General features: G+C 49.4%; 1 protein-coding gene across 1 annotated transcript in view; it reads right to left on the bottom strand.

The window, feature by feature from the left end:
* The window catches only part of ABRAXAS1 (abraxas 1, BRCA1 A complex subunit), a 79,556-nt gene extending 72,358 nt beyond the window's left edge, over positions 1-7,198 (bottom strand). Inside the window, exon 1 of the mRNA XM_082275822.1 lies at positions 7,026-7,198. Coding sequence (XP_082131948.1) covers positions 7,026-7,112 — 87 coding nt within the window. The 5' untranslated portion in view covers positions 7,113-7,198. The remainder of the gene's footprint in view (positions 1-7,025) is intronic.
* Between the last annotated feature and the right edge of the window lie 5,220 nt (positions 7,199-12,418).

Genomic DNA, 12,418 nt, shown 5'->3' with positions numbered 1-12,418 from the left:
TGCTGTGTGCCTGTAGTCCTGTGACTACAGTCCAGTGTTGTGCTTCTGTAGACCCGTGACTACAGTCCAGTGTTGTGTGCCTGTAGTCCTGTGACTACAGTCCAGTGTTGTGTGCCTGTAGTCCTGTGACTACAGTCCAGTGTTGTGTGCCTGTAGTCCTGTGACTACAGTCCAGTGTTGTGTGCCTGTAGTCCTGTGACTACAGTCCAGTGTTGTGTGCCTGTAGTCCTGTGACTACAGTCCAGTGTTGTGTGCCTGTAGTCCTGTGACTACAGTCCAGTGTTGTGTGCCTGTAGTCCTGTGACTACAGTCCAGTGTTGTGTGCCTGTAGTCCTGTGACTACAGTCCAGTGTTGTGTGCCTGTAGACTCGTGACTACAGTCCAGTGTTGTGTGCCTGTAGTCCTGTGACTACAGTCCAGTGTTGTGTGCCTGTAGTCCTGTGAGGACAGTCCAGTGTTGTGTGCCTGTAGTTCTGTGACTACAGTCCAGTGTTGTGTGCCTGTAGTCCTGTGACTACAGACCAGTGCTGTGTGCCTGTAGTCCTGTGACTACAGTCCAGTGCTGTGTGCCTGTAGTCCTGTGAGTATAGTCCAGTGTTGTGCTCCTGTAGACCCGTGACTACAGTCCAGTGTTGTGTGCCTGTAGTCCTGTGACTACAGTCCAGTGTTGTGTGCCTGTAGTCCTGTGACTACAGTCCAGTGCTGTGTGCCTGTAGTCCTGTGACTACAGTCCAGTGCTGTGTGCCTGTAGTCCTGTGACTACAGTCCAGTGCTGTGTGCCTGTAGTCCTGTGACTACAGTCCAGTGTTGTGTGCCTGTAGTCCTGTGACTACAGACCAGTGCTGTGTGCCTGTAGTCCTGTGACGACAGTCCAGTGTTGTGTGCCTGTAGTCCTGTGACTACAGTCCAGTGTTGTGTGCCTGTAGACTCGTGACTACAGTCCAGTGTTGTGTGCCTGTAGTCCTGTGAGGACAGTCCAGTGTTGTGTGCCTGTAGTTCTGTGACTACAGTCCAGTGTTGTGTGCCTGTAGACTCGTGACTACAGTCCAGTGTTGTGTGCCTGTAGTCCTGTGAGGACAGTCCAGTGTTGTGTGCCTGTAGTCCTGTGACTACAGTCCATTGTTGTGTGCCTGTAGTCCTGTGACTACAGTCCATTGTTGTGTGCCTGTAGTCCTGTGACTACAGTCCAGTGTTGTGTGCCTGTATTCCTGTGACTACAGTCCAGTGTTGTGTGCCTGTAGTCCTGTGAGGACAGTCCAGTGTTGTGTGCCTGTAGTCCTGTGAGGACAGTCCAGTGTTGTGTGCCTGTAGTCCTGTGACTACAGTCCAGTGTTGTGTGCCTGTAGTCCTGTGAGGACAGTCCAGTGTTGTGTGCCTGTAGTCCTGTGAGGACAGTCCAGTGTTGTGTGCCTGTAGTCCTGTGACTACAGTCCAGTGTTGTGTGCCTGTAGTCCTGTGAGGACAGTCCAGTGTTGTGTGCCTGTAGTTCTGTGACTACAGTCCAGTGCTGTGTGCCTGTAGTCCTGTGACTACAGTCCAGTGCTGTGTGCCTGTAGTCCTGTGACTACAGTCCAGTGCTGTGTGCCTGTAGTCCTGTGACTACAGTCCAGTGTTGTGTGCCTGTAGTCCTGTGACTACAGACCAGTGCTGTGTGCCTGTAGTCCTGTGACTACAGTCCAGTGCTGTGTGCCTGTAGTCCTGTGACTACAGTCCAGTGCTGTGTGCCTGTAGTCCTGTGACTACAGTCCAGTGCTGTGTGCCTGTAGTCCTGTGACTACAGTCCAGAGCTGTGTGCCTGTAGTCCTGTGACTACAGTCTAGTGTTGTGCTTCTGTAGACCCGTGACTACAGTCCAGTGTTGTGTGCCTGTAGTCCTGTGACTACAGTCCAGTGTTGTGTGCCTGTAGTCCTGTGACTACAGTCCAGTGTTGTGTGCCTGTAGTCCTGTGACTACAGTCCAGTGTTGTGTGCCTGTAGTCCTGTGACTACAGTCCAGTGTTGTGCTTCTGTAGACCCGTGACTACAGTCCAGTGTTGTGTGCCTGTAGTCCTGTGACTACAGTCCAGTGTTGTGTGCCTGTAGTCCTGTGACTACAGTCCAGTGTTGTGTGCCTGTAGACTCGTGACTACAGTCCAGTGTTGTGTGCCTGTAGTCCTGTGAGGACAGTCCAGTGTTGTGTGCCTGTAGTTCTGTGACTACAGTCCAGTGTTGTGTGCCTGTAGACTCGTGACTACAGTCCAGTGTTGTGTGCCTGTAGTCCTGTGACTACAGTCCAGTGTTGTGTGCCTGTAGTCCTGTGACTACAGTCCAGTGTTGTGTGCCTGTAGACTCGTGACTACAGTCTAGTGTTGTGTGCCTGTAGTCCTGTGAGGACAGTCCAGTGTTGTGTGCCTGTAGTTCTGTGACTACAGTCCAGTGTTGTGTGCCTGTAGTCCTGTGACTACAGTCCATTGTTGTGTGCCTGTAGTCCTGTGACTACAGTCCAGTGTTGTGTGCCTGTATTCCTGTGACTACAGTCCAGTGTTGTGTGCCTGTAGTCCTGTGAGGACAGTCCAGTGTTGTGTGCCTGTAGTCCTGTGAGGACAGTCCAGTGTTGTGTGCCTGTAGTCCTGTGACTACAGTCCAGTGTTGTGTGCCTGTAGTCCTGTGACTACAGTCCAGTGTTGTGTGCCTGTAGTCCTGTGACTACAGTCCAGTGTTGTGTGCCTGTAGACTCGTGACTACAGTCCAGTGTTGTGTGCCTGTAGTCCTGTGACTACAGTCCAGTGTTGTGTGCCTGTAGTCCTGTGACTACAGTCCAGTGTTGTGTGCCTGTAGTCCTGTGAGGACAGTCCAGTGTTGTGTGCCTGTAGTTCTGTGACTACAGTCCAGTGTTGTGTGCCTGTAGTCCTGTGACTACAGACCAGTGCTGTGTGCCTGTAGTCCTGTGACTACAGTCCAGTGCTGTGTGCCTGTAGTCCTGTGAGTATAGTCCAGTGTTGTGCTCCTGTAGACCCGTGACTACAGTCCAGTGTTGTGTGCCTGTAGTCCTGTGACTACAGTCCAGTGTTGTGTGCCTGTAGTCCTGTGACTACAGTCCAGTGTTGTGTGCCTGTAGTCCTGTGACTACAGTCCAGTGCTGTGTGCCTGTAGTCCTGTGACTACAGTCCAGTGCTGTGTGCCTGTAGTCCTGTGACTACAGTCCAGTGCTGTGTGCCTGTAGTCCTGTGACTACAGTCCAGTGCTGTGTGCCTGTAGTCCTGTGACTACAGTCCAGTGTTGTGTGCCTGTAGTCCTGTGACTACAGACCAGTGCTGTGTGCCTGTAGTCCTGTGACTACAGTCCAGAGCTGTGTGCCTGTAGTCCTGTGACTACAGTCCAGAGCTGTGTGCCTGTAGTCCTGTGACTACAGTCCAGTGTTGTGCTTCTGTAGACCCGTGACTACAGTCCAGTGTTGTGTGCCTGTAGTCCTGTGACTACAGTCCAGTGTTGTGTGCCTGTAGTCCTGTGACTACAGTCCAGTGTTGTGTGCCTGTAGTCCTGTGACTACAGTCCAGTGCTGTGTGCCTGTAGTCCTGTGACTACAGTCCAGTGCTGTGTGCCTGTAGTCCTGTGACTACAGTCCAGTGTTGTGCTTCTGTAGACCCGTGACTACAGTCCAGTGTTGTGTGCCTGTAGTCCTGTGACTACAGTCCAGTGTTGTGTGCCTGTAGTCCTGTGACTACAGTCCAGTGTTGTGTGCCTGTAGTCCTGTGACTACAGTCCAGTGTTGTGTGCCTGTAGTCCTGTGACTACAGTCCAGTGTTGTGTGCCTGTAGTCCTGTGACTACAGTCCAGTGTTGTGTGCCTGTAGTCCTGTGACTACAGTCCAGTGTTGTGTGCCTGTAGTCCTGTGACTACAGTCCAGTGTTGTGTGCCTGTAGTCCTGTGAGTACAGTCCAGTGTTGTGTGCCTGTAGACTCGTGACTACAGTCCAGTGTTGTGTGCCTGTAGACTCGTGACTACAGTCCAGTGTTGTGTGCCTGTAGTCCTGTGACTACAGTCCAGTGTTGTGTGCCTGTAGTCCTGTGACTACAGTCCAGTGTTGTGTGCCTGTAGTCCTGTGACTACAGTCCAGTGTTGTGTGCCTGTAGTCCTGTGACTACAGTCCAGTGTTGTGTGCCTGTAGTCCTGTGACTACAGTCCAGTGTTGTGTGCCTGTAGTCCTGTGACTACAGTCCAGTGTTGTGTGCCTGTAGTCCTGTGAGGACAGTCCAGTGTTGTGTGCCTGTAGTTCTGTGACTACAGTCCAGTGTTGTGTGCCTGTAGTCCTGTGACTACAGACCAGTGCTGTGTGCCTGTAGTCCTGTGACTACAGTCCAGTGCTGTGTGCCTGTAGTCCTGTGAGTATAGTCCAGTGTTGTGCTCCTGTAGACCCGTGACTACAGTCCAGTGTTGTGTGCCTGTAGTCCTGTGACTACAGTCCAGTGTTGTGTGCCTGTAGTCCTGTGAGGACAGTCCAGTGTTGTGTGCCTGTAGTTCTGTGACTACAGTCCAGTGCTGTGTGCCTGTAGTCCTGTGACTACAGTCCAGTGCTGTGTGCCTGTAGTCCTGTGACTACAGTCCAGTGCTGTGTGCCTGTAGTCCTGTGACTACAGTCCAGTGTTGTGTGCCTGTAGTCCTGTGACTACAGACCAGTGCTGTGTGCCTGTAGTCCTGTGACTACAGTCCAGTGCTGTGTGCCTGTAGTCCTGTGACTACAGTCCAGTGCTGTGTGCCTGTAGTCCTGTGACTACAGTCCAGAGCTGTGTGCCTGTAGTCCTGTGACTACAGTCCAGTGTTGTGCTTCTGTAGACCCGTGACTACAGTCCAGTGTTGTGTGCCTGTAGTCCTGTGACTACAGTCCAGTGTTGTGTGCCTGTAGTCCTGTGACTACAGTCCAGTGTTGTGTGCCTGTAGTCCTGTGACTACAGTCCAGTGCTGTGTGCCTGTAGTCCTGTGACTACAGTCCAGTGCTGTGTGCCTGTAGTCCTGTGACTACAGTCCAGTGCTGTGTGCCTGTAGTCCTGTGACTACAGTCCAGTGTTGTGCTTCTGTAGACCCGTGACTACAGTCCAGTGTTGTGTGCCTGTAGTCCTGTGACTACAGTCCAGTGTTGTGTGCCTGTAGTCCTGTGACTACAGTCCAGTGTTGTGTGCCTGTAGACTCGTGACTACAGTCCAGTGTTGTGTGCCTGTAGACTCGTGACTACAGTCCAGTGTTGTGTGCCTGTAGTCCTGTGAGGACAGTCCAGTGTTGTGTGCCTGTAGTTCTGTGACTACAGTCCAGTGTTGTGTGCCTGTAGACTCGTGACTACAGTCCAGTGTTGTGTGCCTGTAGTCCTGTGAGGACAGTCCAGTGTTGTGTGCCTGTAGTCCTGTGACTACAGTCCATTGTTGTGTGCCTGTAGTCCTGTGACTACAGTCCATTGTTGTGTGCCTGTAGTCCTGTGACTACAGTCCATTGTTGTGTGCCTGTAGTCCTGTGACTACAGTCCAGTGTTGTGTGCCTGTAGTCCTGTGACTACAGTCCAGTGTTGTGTGCCTGTAGTCCTGTGAGGACAGTCCAGTGTTGTGTGCCTGTAGTCCTGTGAGGACAGTCCAGTGTTGTGTGCCTGTAGTCCTGTGAGGACAGTCCAGTGTTGTGTGCCTGTAGTCCTGTGACTACAGTCCAGTGTTGTGTGCCTGTAGTCCTGTGACTACAGTCCAGTGTTGTGTGCCTGTAGACTCGTGACTACAGTCCAGTGTTGTGTGCCTGTAGTCCTGTGACTACAGTCCAGTGTTGTGTGCCTGTAGTCCTGTGACTACAGTCCAGTGTTGTGTGCCTGTAGTCCTGTGACTACAGTCCAGTGTTGTGTGCCTGTAGTTCTGTGACTACAGTCCAGTGTTGTGTGCCTGTAGTCCTGTGACTACAGACCAGTGCTGTGTGCCTGTAGTCCTGTGACTACAGTCCAGTGCTGTGTGCCTGTAGTCCTGTGAGTATAGTCCAGTGTTGTGCTCCTGTAGACCCGTGACTACAGTCCAGTGTTGTGTGCCTGTAGTCCTGTGACTACAGTCCAGTGTTGTGTGCCTGTAGTCCTGTGACTACAGTCCAGTGCTGTGTGCCTGTAGTCCTGTGACTACAGTCCAGTGCTGTGTGCCTGTAGTCCTGTGACTACAGTCCAGTGTTGTGTGCCTGTAGTCCTGTGACTACAGACCAGTGCTGTGTGCCTGTAGTCCTGTGACTACAGTCCAGTGCTGTGTGCCTGTAGTCCTGTGACTACAGTCCAGTGCTGTGTGCCTGTAGTCCTGTGACTACAGTCCAGTGCTGTGTGCCTGTAGTCCTGTGACTACAGTCCAGTGCTGTGTGCCTGTAGTCCTGTGACTACAGTCCAGAGCTGTGTGCCTGTAGTCCTGTGACTACAGTCCAGTGTTGTGCTTCTGTAGACCCGTGACTACAGTCCAGTGTTGTGCTCCTGTAGACCCGTGACTACAGTCCAGTGTTGTGTGCCTGTAGTCCTGTGAGGACAGTCCAGTGTTGTGTGCCTGTAGTCCTGTGACTACAGTCCAGTGTTGTGTGCCTGTAGTCCTGTGACTACAGTCCAGTGTTGTGTGCCTGTAGTCCTGTGACTACAGTCCAGTGTTGTGTGCCTGTAGTCCTGTGACTACAGTCCAGTCTTGTGTGCCTGTAGTCCTGTGACTACAGTCCAGTCTTGTGTGCCTGTAGTCCTGTGAGGACAGTCCAGTGTTGTGTGCCTGTAGTCCTGTGACTACAGTCCAGTGTTGTGTGCCTGTAGTCCTGTGAGTACAGTCCAGTGTTGTGTGCCTGTAGTCCTGTAAGTACAGTCCAGTGTTGTGTGCCTGTAGTCCTGTGACTACAGTCCAGTGTTGTGTGCCTGTAGTCCTGTGACTACAGTCCAGTGTTGTGTGCCTGTAGTCCTGTTAGTACAGTCCAGTGTTGTCCTGTTTGTAGACCCCCTGGCCGGTGTCAGGTCCCTGTACTGATAGAAAGCCCTGTACCCCAGCCATATACTTTGTCCCCCTCACTCACCGAGTCTGAGGCAGAGTTAACATGGTGGAAAGCGAGGGCGCTAAACACAACCCCAGACACGAGTGCCTGCGTGCTCTCCCGGGCCATCTCCAGGCACACTCCGAACACTACAAGCGACGCACACAATGTAACAGGAAGTGTCCGGGGTGATTATTCTCCATACTGTGCTGGGAGGGCGGGCTGTCCTGTACAACTCTTCACGGAGCACCAGAGACCTCTAGTGGCCAAAACAAATACAGATTGGAGAGCGGTGTGATGACAGCTGGACAATTGCAGCTAAAAGACCTACGCACTATACTGTATACAGACAGTACATGGGTATTTATCACTGGAATCTCTATTCTAAGCACCAGTGCATAGGTGTGTGCATGAACATTGCATAAATGTGTGCGTACCACAAGCTCAAACACATGCATGTGTGTGTATATACAGTATATATATATATATATATATATATATATACACACACACACTATATTACCAAAAGTATTGGGACACCTGCCTTTATACGCACATGGACTTTAATGGCATCCCAATCTTTGTAGGGTTCAATATTGAGTTGGCCCACCCTTTGCAGCTATAACAGCTTTACCTCTTCTGGGAAGGCTGTCCACAAGGTTTAGGAGTGTGTCTATGGGAATGTTCCAGAAGCGCAATTGTGAGGTTAGGCACTGATGTTGGATGAGAAGACCTGGCCTTGCTTAGCCGTTCAGTGCCACCAGTTCCTGCTCCAGGGAGTCTCCCTGGACAGCTCGATCTAGACCCACACTCAGCAGTAAGGAGGAGAGAGATGCACAGAGGAGACTTCCTGCTAGGGGCTCCACTCTGCCCCTGCCCGCCCTTCCTAATACCCTACAGCCCCACATCTGCCCTAACCCTCCCTTCACAGCCTGCCCCTCTCCTCCCTTATCCTTTCCTCACAGAGCTGCTCCTCCCCAGCCCCGGCATCAGAAAACACATATGACACCTCTGCCAGCCGCCCTTGAATGTTGCACCTGGCTGTGCCCCCCCCCCCCCCCATGCTAGCCACTGGGCTGACAACAGCCCAGGCAGCAGGCCACATTTTCTAGTCACCATGGCGACCTAGCACCTGGGATTTGTCGATCACATATATGTATGTGTGTCAAAATGTCCAAATTGGGTCCAAAGTGTCATGGAGTTCACCGGAGCTTCACAGGTTGCCACTGGAGTTCTCTTCCACTCCTCAATGACTTCATCAGGGAGCCGGTGGATGTTAGAGACCTTGCGCTCCTCCATCTTCCGTTTGAGGATGCCCCACAGATGCTCAATAGGGTTTAGGTCTGGAGATAAGCTTGGCCAGTCCATCACCTTTACCCTCAGCTTCTTTAGCAAAGCAGTGGTCATCTTGGAGGTGTGTTTGGGGTCGTTATCATGTTGGAATACTACCCTGCGGCCCAGTCTCCCGAAGGGAGGGGATCATGGTCTGCTTCAGTATGTCACAGTATATGTTGGCATTCATGGTTCCCTCCATAAACGATAGCTCCCCAGTGTCGGCAGCACTCATGCAGCCCCAGACCATGACACTTCCACCACCATGCTTGACTGTAGGCAAGACACACTTGTCTTTGTACTCCTCACCTGGTTGCTGCCACAAATGCTTGACACCATCTGAACCAAATATGTTTATCTAGGTCTCATCAGACCACAGGACATGGTTCCAGTAATCCATGTCCTTAGTCTGCTTGTCTTCAGCAAACTATTTGTGGGCTTTCTTGTGCATCACCTTTAGAAGAGGCTTCCTTCTGGGACCACAGCCATACAGACCAATTTGATGCAGTGGGCAGCATATGGTCTGAGCATTGACAGGTTGACCCTCCAACCCCCCACCCCCACCCCTTCAACCTCTGCAGCAATGCTGGCAGCACTCATACGTCTATTTCCCAAAGACAACCTCTGGTGCGCTCAACTTCTTTGGTTGACCATGGTGAGGCCTGTTCTGAGTGGAACCTGTCCTATTAAACTGCTGTATGGTCTTGGCTGCCACACTGCAGCTCAGTTTCAGGGACTTGGCAATATTCTTATAGCCTAGGCCTGTGTTGGTGAACCTTGGCACCCCAGATGTTTTGGAACTATATTTCCCATGATGTTCAGCTACACTGCAGAGTGCATGAGTATCATGGGAAATGTAGTTCCAAAACATCTGGGGTTCCAAGGTTTGCCATCACTGGACTAGGCCATCTTTATGTAGAGCAACAATTCTTCTTTTCAGATCCTTAGAGAGTTCTTTGCCATGAGGTGCCATGTTGAACTTCCAGTGACCAGTGTAAGAGAGTGCAATAACACCAAATTTTTTTTTAATTCTCTGTTTATTTAGTCAATGAATTTGCAGTACATAGAGCAAAAACAACAGTAAAGCAAAGTGTCAACATGCAGAAAAGATAACGATACATAGGGCATTCTAACCAAAGTTGCAGAACAATCTGGTAGGACACTGGTAGGAGAAAGATTTTGCCTGCTGGGCATCTGCTGGCAATGTTAAGAAAACACAAGCATAGATAACTTAAAGGGCCCCAGCATCAAAAACAATCCCCACCCTAGTATTGTGGACCAGTAAAGTGTATCAAAATAAAAAGGACCAGGGTCACGAGAGGCCCTGGTGGCTGGAATAACCAAAGAAGTGAAGGGAATAATTTCAAGACTGAATGGCGTAATATACAACATGGGGAGAAAGAGGAGGAGAGGGAAGGTGGGACAAGATAGAGAGAGGGAGAATAGGAAGATCAAGAGGGAAGAAATGTTTTTGAGAGGAGCTTTCAGGCAGAAAAAAACGCTTAATGCTCATAAACGCTCCTAAACAGCAGGAGTAATTATGCAATCCTAATGTATAGGGTACCCCTTAATGGTAGCTAAAAGCACCTGGCGCCTAATAGTTAACATTGGCCAGCTTTTGTTTGTGCACTGTCCTTTTCAGAGATTTAGTGATGTACAGTATGTAGATCAGAAGTTGGGTAAAAGCAGTCTCTATGGCGTTGATTATGCGTGTGGCAAAAGGGTAAAACGTGTAGTTTAGCTCACTGTTCCTGGAAGGCAACTAATCCAGTCCCAATGGCTTGGTGGTCAGCAGGCACTAGAATTCTCAGGCCTCACGATCTGTTCCTGACTGGCTCACCCAGGCCGTAGTCCCTCAGTATGGCACAGATACCCAGCTTTGGGTCCGCACTGTTCCAGGTCCCCACACACACAAAAGATCCACAGCAGCTCAGCCGCTCAACCTTCTGAGGTATATGGATGCAGGCACCTTCACTGGCTCCAACCTTAGGCCCCATTCACACTTTGTGATTTGGAACCGTGTACAATTACAATCATGGTGTGGTTTTGGGTACCATTATTCCTGAATGCACCCCAAACGTGATGTGATTTTGCCGTGACAGCATCGTGTGGTAAACTGCTTCTTTAACCACTTCATACCAGTGCTATGCCTGAACGACAGCTACAGCGTGGCTCTGTTGTTCCAGGAGTGCATCCATGGAGGTCCTCCCGAAACCACGCCACCTAGGGGCACGCAGCTAGCTCACTCAGTGATCTCAGTAAAGGGCCAATCACAGTGGCCCTTTACCATGTGATTAGCTGTGTCCAATTTCAGCTTATCACATGTAAACAGACTTGCCGGTTATCAGCAGTACTTTCCTCATGCGCTGTCACAGCGTGAGGAAAGCAGAGACGGTAACCGGCAAGGTACACAGATAATCAAGGCACTGATCATCAGTGTCCTGATGATCAGTGCAGCTACATCATTATTATTATTATTATACGGGATTTATATAGCGCCAACAGTTTGCGCAGCGCTTTACAATTTGAGGGAAGACAATACAGTTACAATACAGTTCAATACAGGAGGAACTAGAGGGCCCTGCTCGTTAGAGCTTACAATCTAGAAGGGAGGGTAAAGAGAAACAAAAGGCAATAACCGTGGGGGATGGGTTGATGGAGAAAATGGAGGTACATTTATTAGGGGCTGGTAGGATAGGCTTCTTTGAAAAGGAGGGTTTTCAGAGATCGCCTAAAAGCTAATAGAGTGGGAGATAATCGCACAGATAAGGTTAAGGAGTTCCATAGGATCATTGCTGCCTATCGGTGCTGCTCATCAGTGCCGCCTATCAAGGCCCATCAGTGCTGCCTATCAGTGCCTTCTCATCAGTGCAGCCCATCAGTGCCGCCTATCAGTCCCGCCTTTCAGGGTACATCAGTGCCGCCTCATCAGTCCCCATCAGTGCAGCCTATCAGTGCCCATCAGTGTAACCTCATCAATGCACATTAGTGTAACCTCATCAATGCACATCAGTGAAGGAGAAAAATTACCGTTTTGCAAAATTTTATAACAGGAACTAAAGAAAAGTTGGTGTTTTTTTTCAAAAATATTGGTCGTTTGTTAAGGAAAAAATAAAAAAACCCAGTGGTGATTAAATATTACCAAAAGAAAGCTCTATTTGTGTGAAAAAAATGATAAATATTTCATATGGGTAAAGTGTTGCATGACCGCGCAATAGTCATTCAAAGTGCAACAGCATTGAAAGCTGAAAATTGGCCTGGGCAGGAAGGGGGTGAATGTGCCCAGTAGGCAAGTGGTTGGAAATCACGCAAAGCTTGTCATGCAAACAGAAGCAGGAGCTTCTTTTCAGGAGGAAAAAACACACATAACGCAGCCCATTCAAGTGAATAGGCTACCCTATGCAACATGCAGAATCCTGTGTCGGCTTTGTTGGGCTCTATGATATAGTAACCCAGAAGCAATGATGTCACATCACTTCCGGGTTACCCGGATGTAAACGGCGCCATTTTTAAAAATCAAAAGCATTTGATCTCACCAATCTTGGGCAGAGGAGGAATCTGGGTCTTTTAGACCTCAGATATCTCCATAAAGAGTACATCTTCACTGCCTATTGCTGTCACAGGGGATGTTTGTTTGCATTCCTTGTAACAGCAATAAAAAAACAAAAAAACAAAAAACAAAGCAACATTGTAAAAAAAAAAAAGTGTGGTGTGTGGTGTCACTGTGAACATCAGATCATGGACAGTGATTCTAGCACCAGACTTCCTGTGTAAATTTGAAGTTGTAACCTGTAAAGGCTTTCAAAACATCGGCTATAGTAGTAAAATATTGTTTGTAAATTGCATGCACAATTTTAAAGCGTGACATGTTTGGTATCTGTTTACATCATCTTTTATATTTTACCAAAATTGGGTTGGTATTATGTTTTTTTGCATTACAATCCAAAAGGTGTATTTTTACCAAACAATTGCATTTAAAAAACTGCTGCGCAAATACTGGGTCATACTGGGTCATATAAATACTGGGTCATATAAATGTAGCACAAGTATCGTTTTTGGGTCTTGCTGCTTACCAGGATGATTGTCAGGTAAACTTAAGCTGG

This window comes from Pelophylax lessonae (genome assembly GCF_965119305.1).
Source record: "Pelophylax lessonae genome assembly, chromosome: 1".
NCBI lineage: Eukaryota > Metazoa > Chordata > Amphibia > Anura > Ranidae > Pelophylax > Pelophylax lessonae.
The sequence above is the reverse complement of the archived record's forward strand: the minus strand, read 5'-3'. Positions and strand labels throughout refer to the sequence as shown.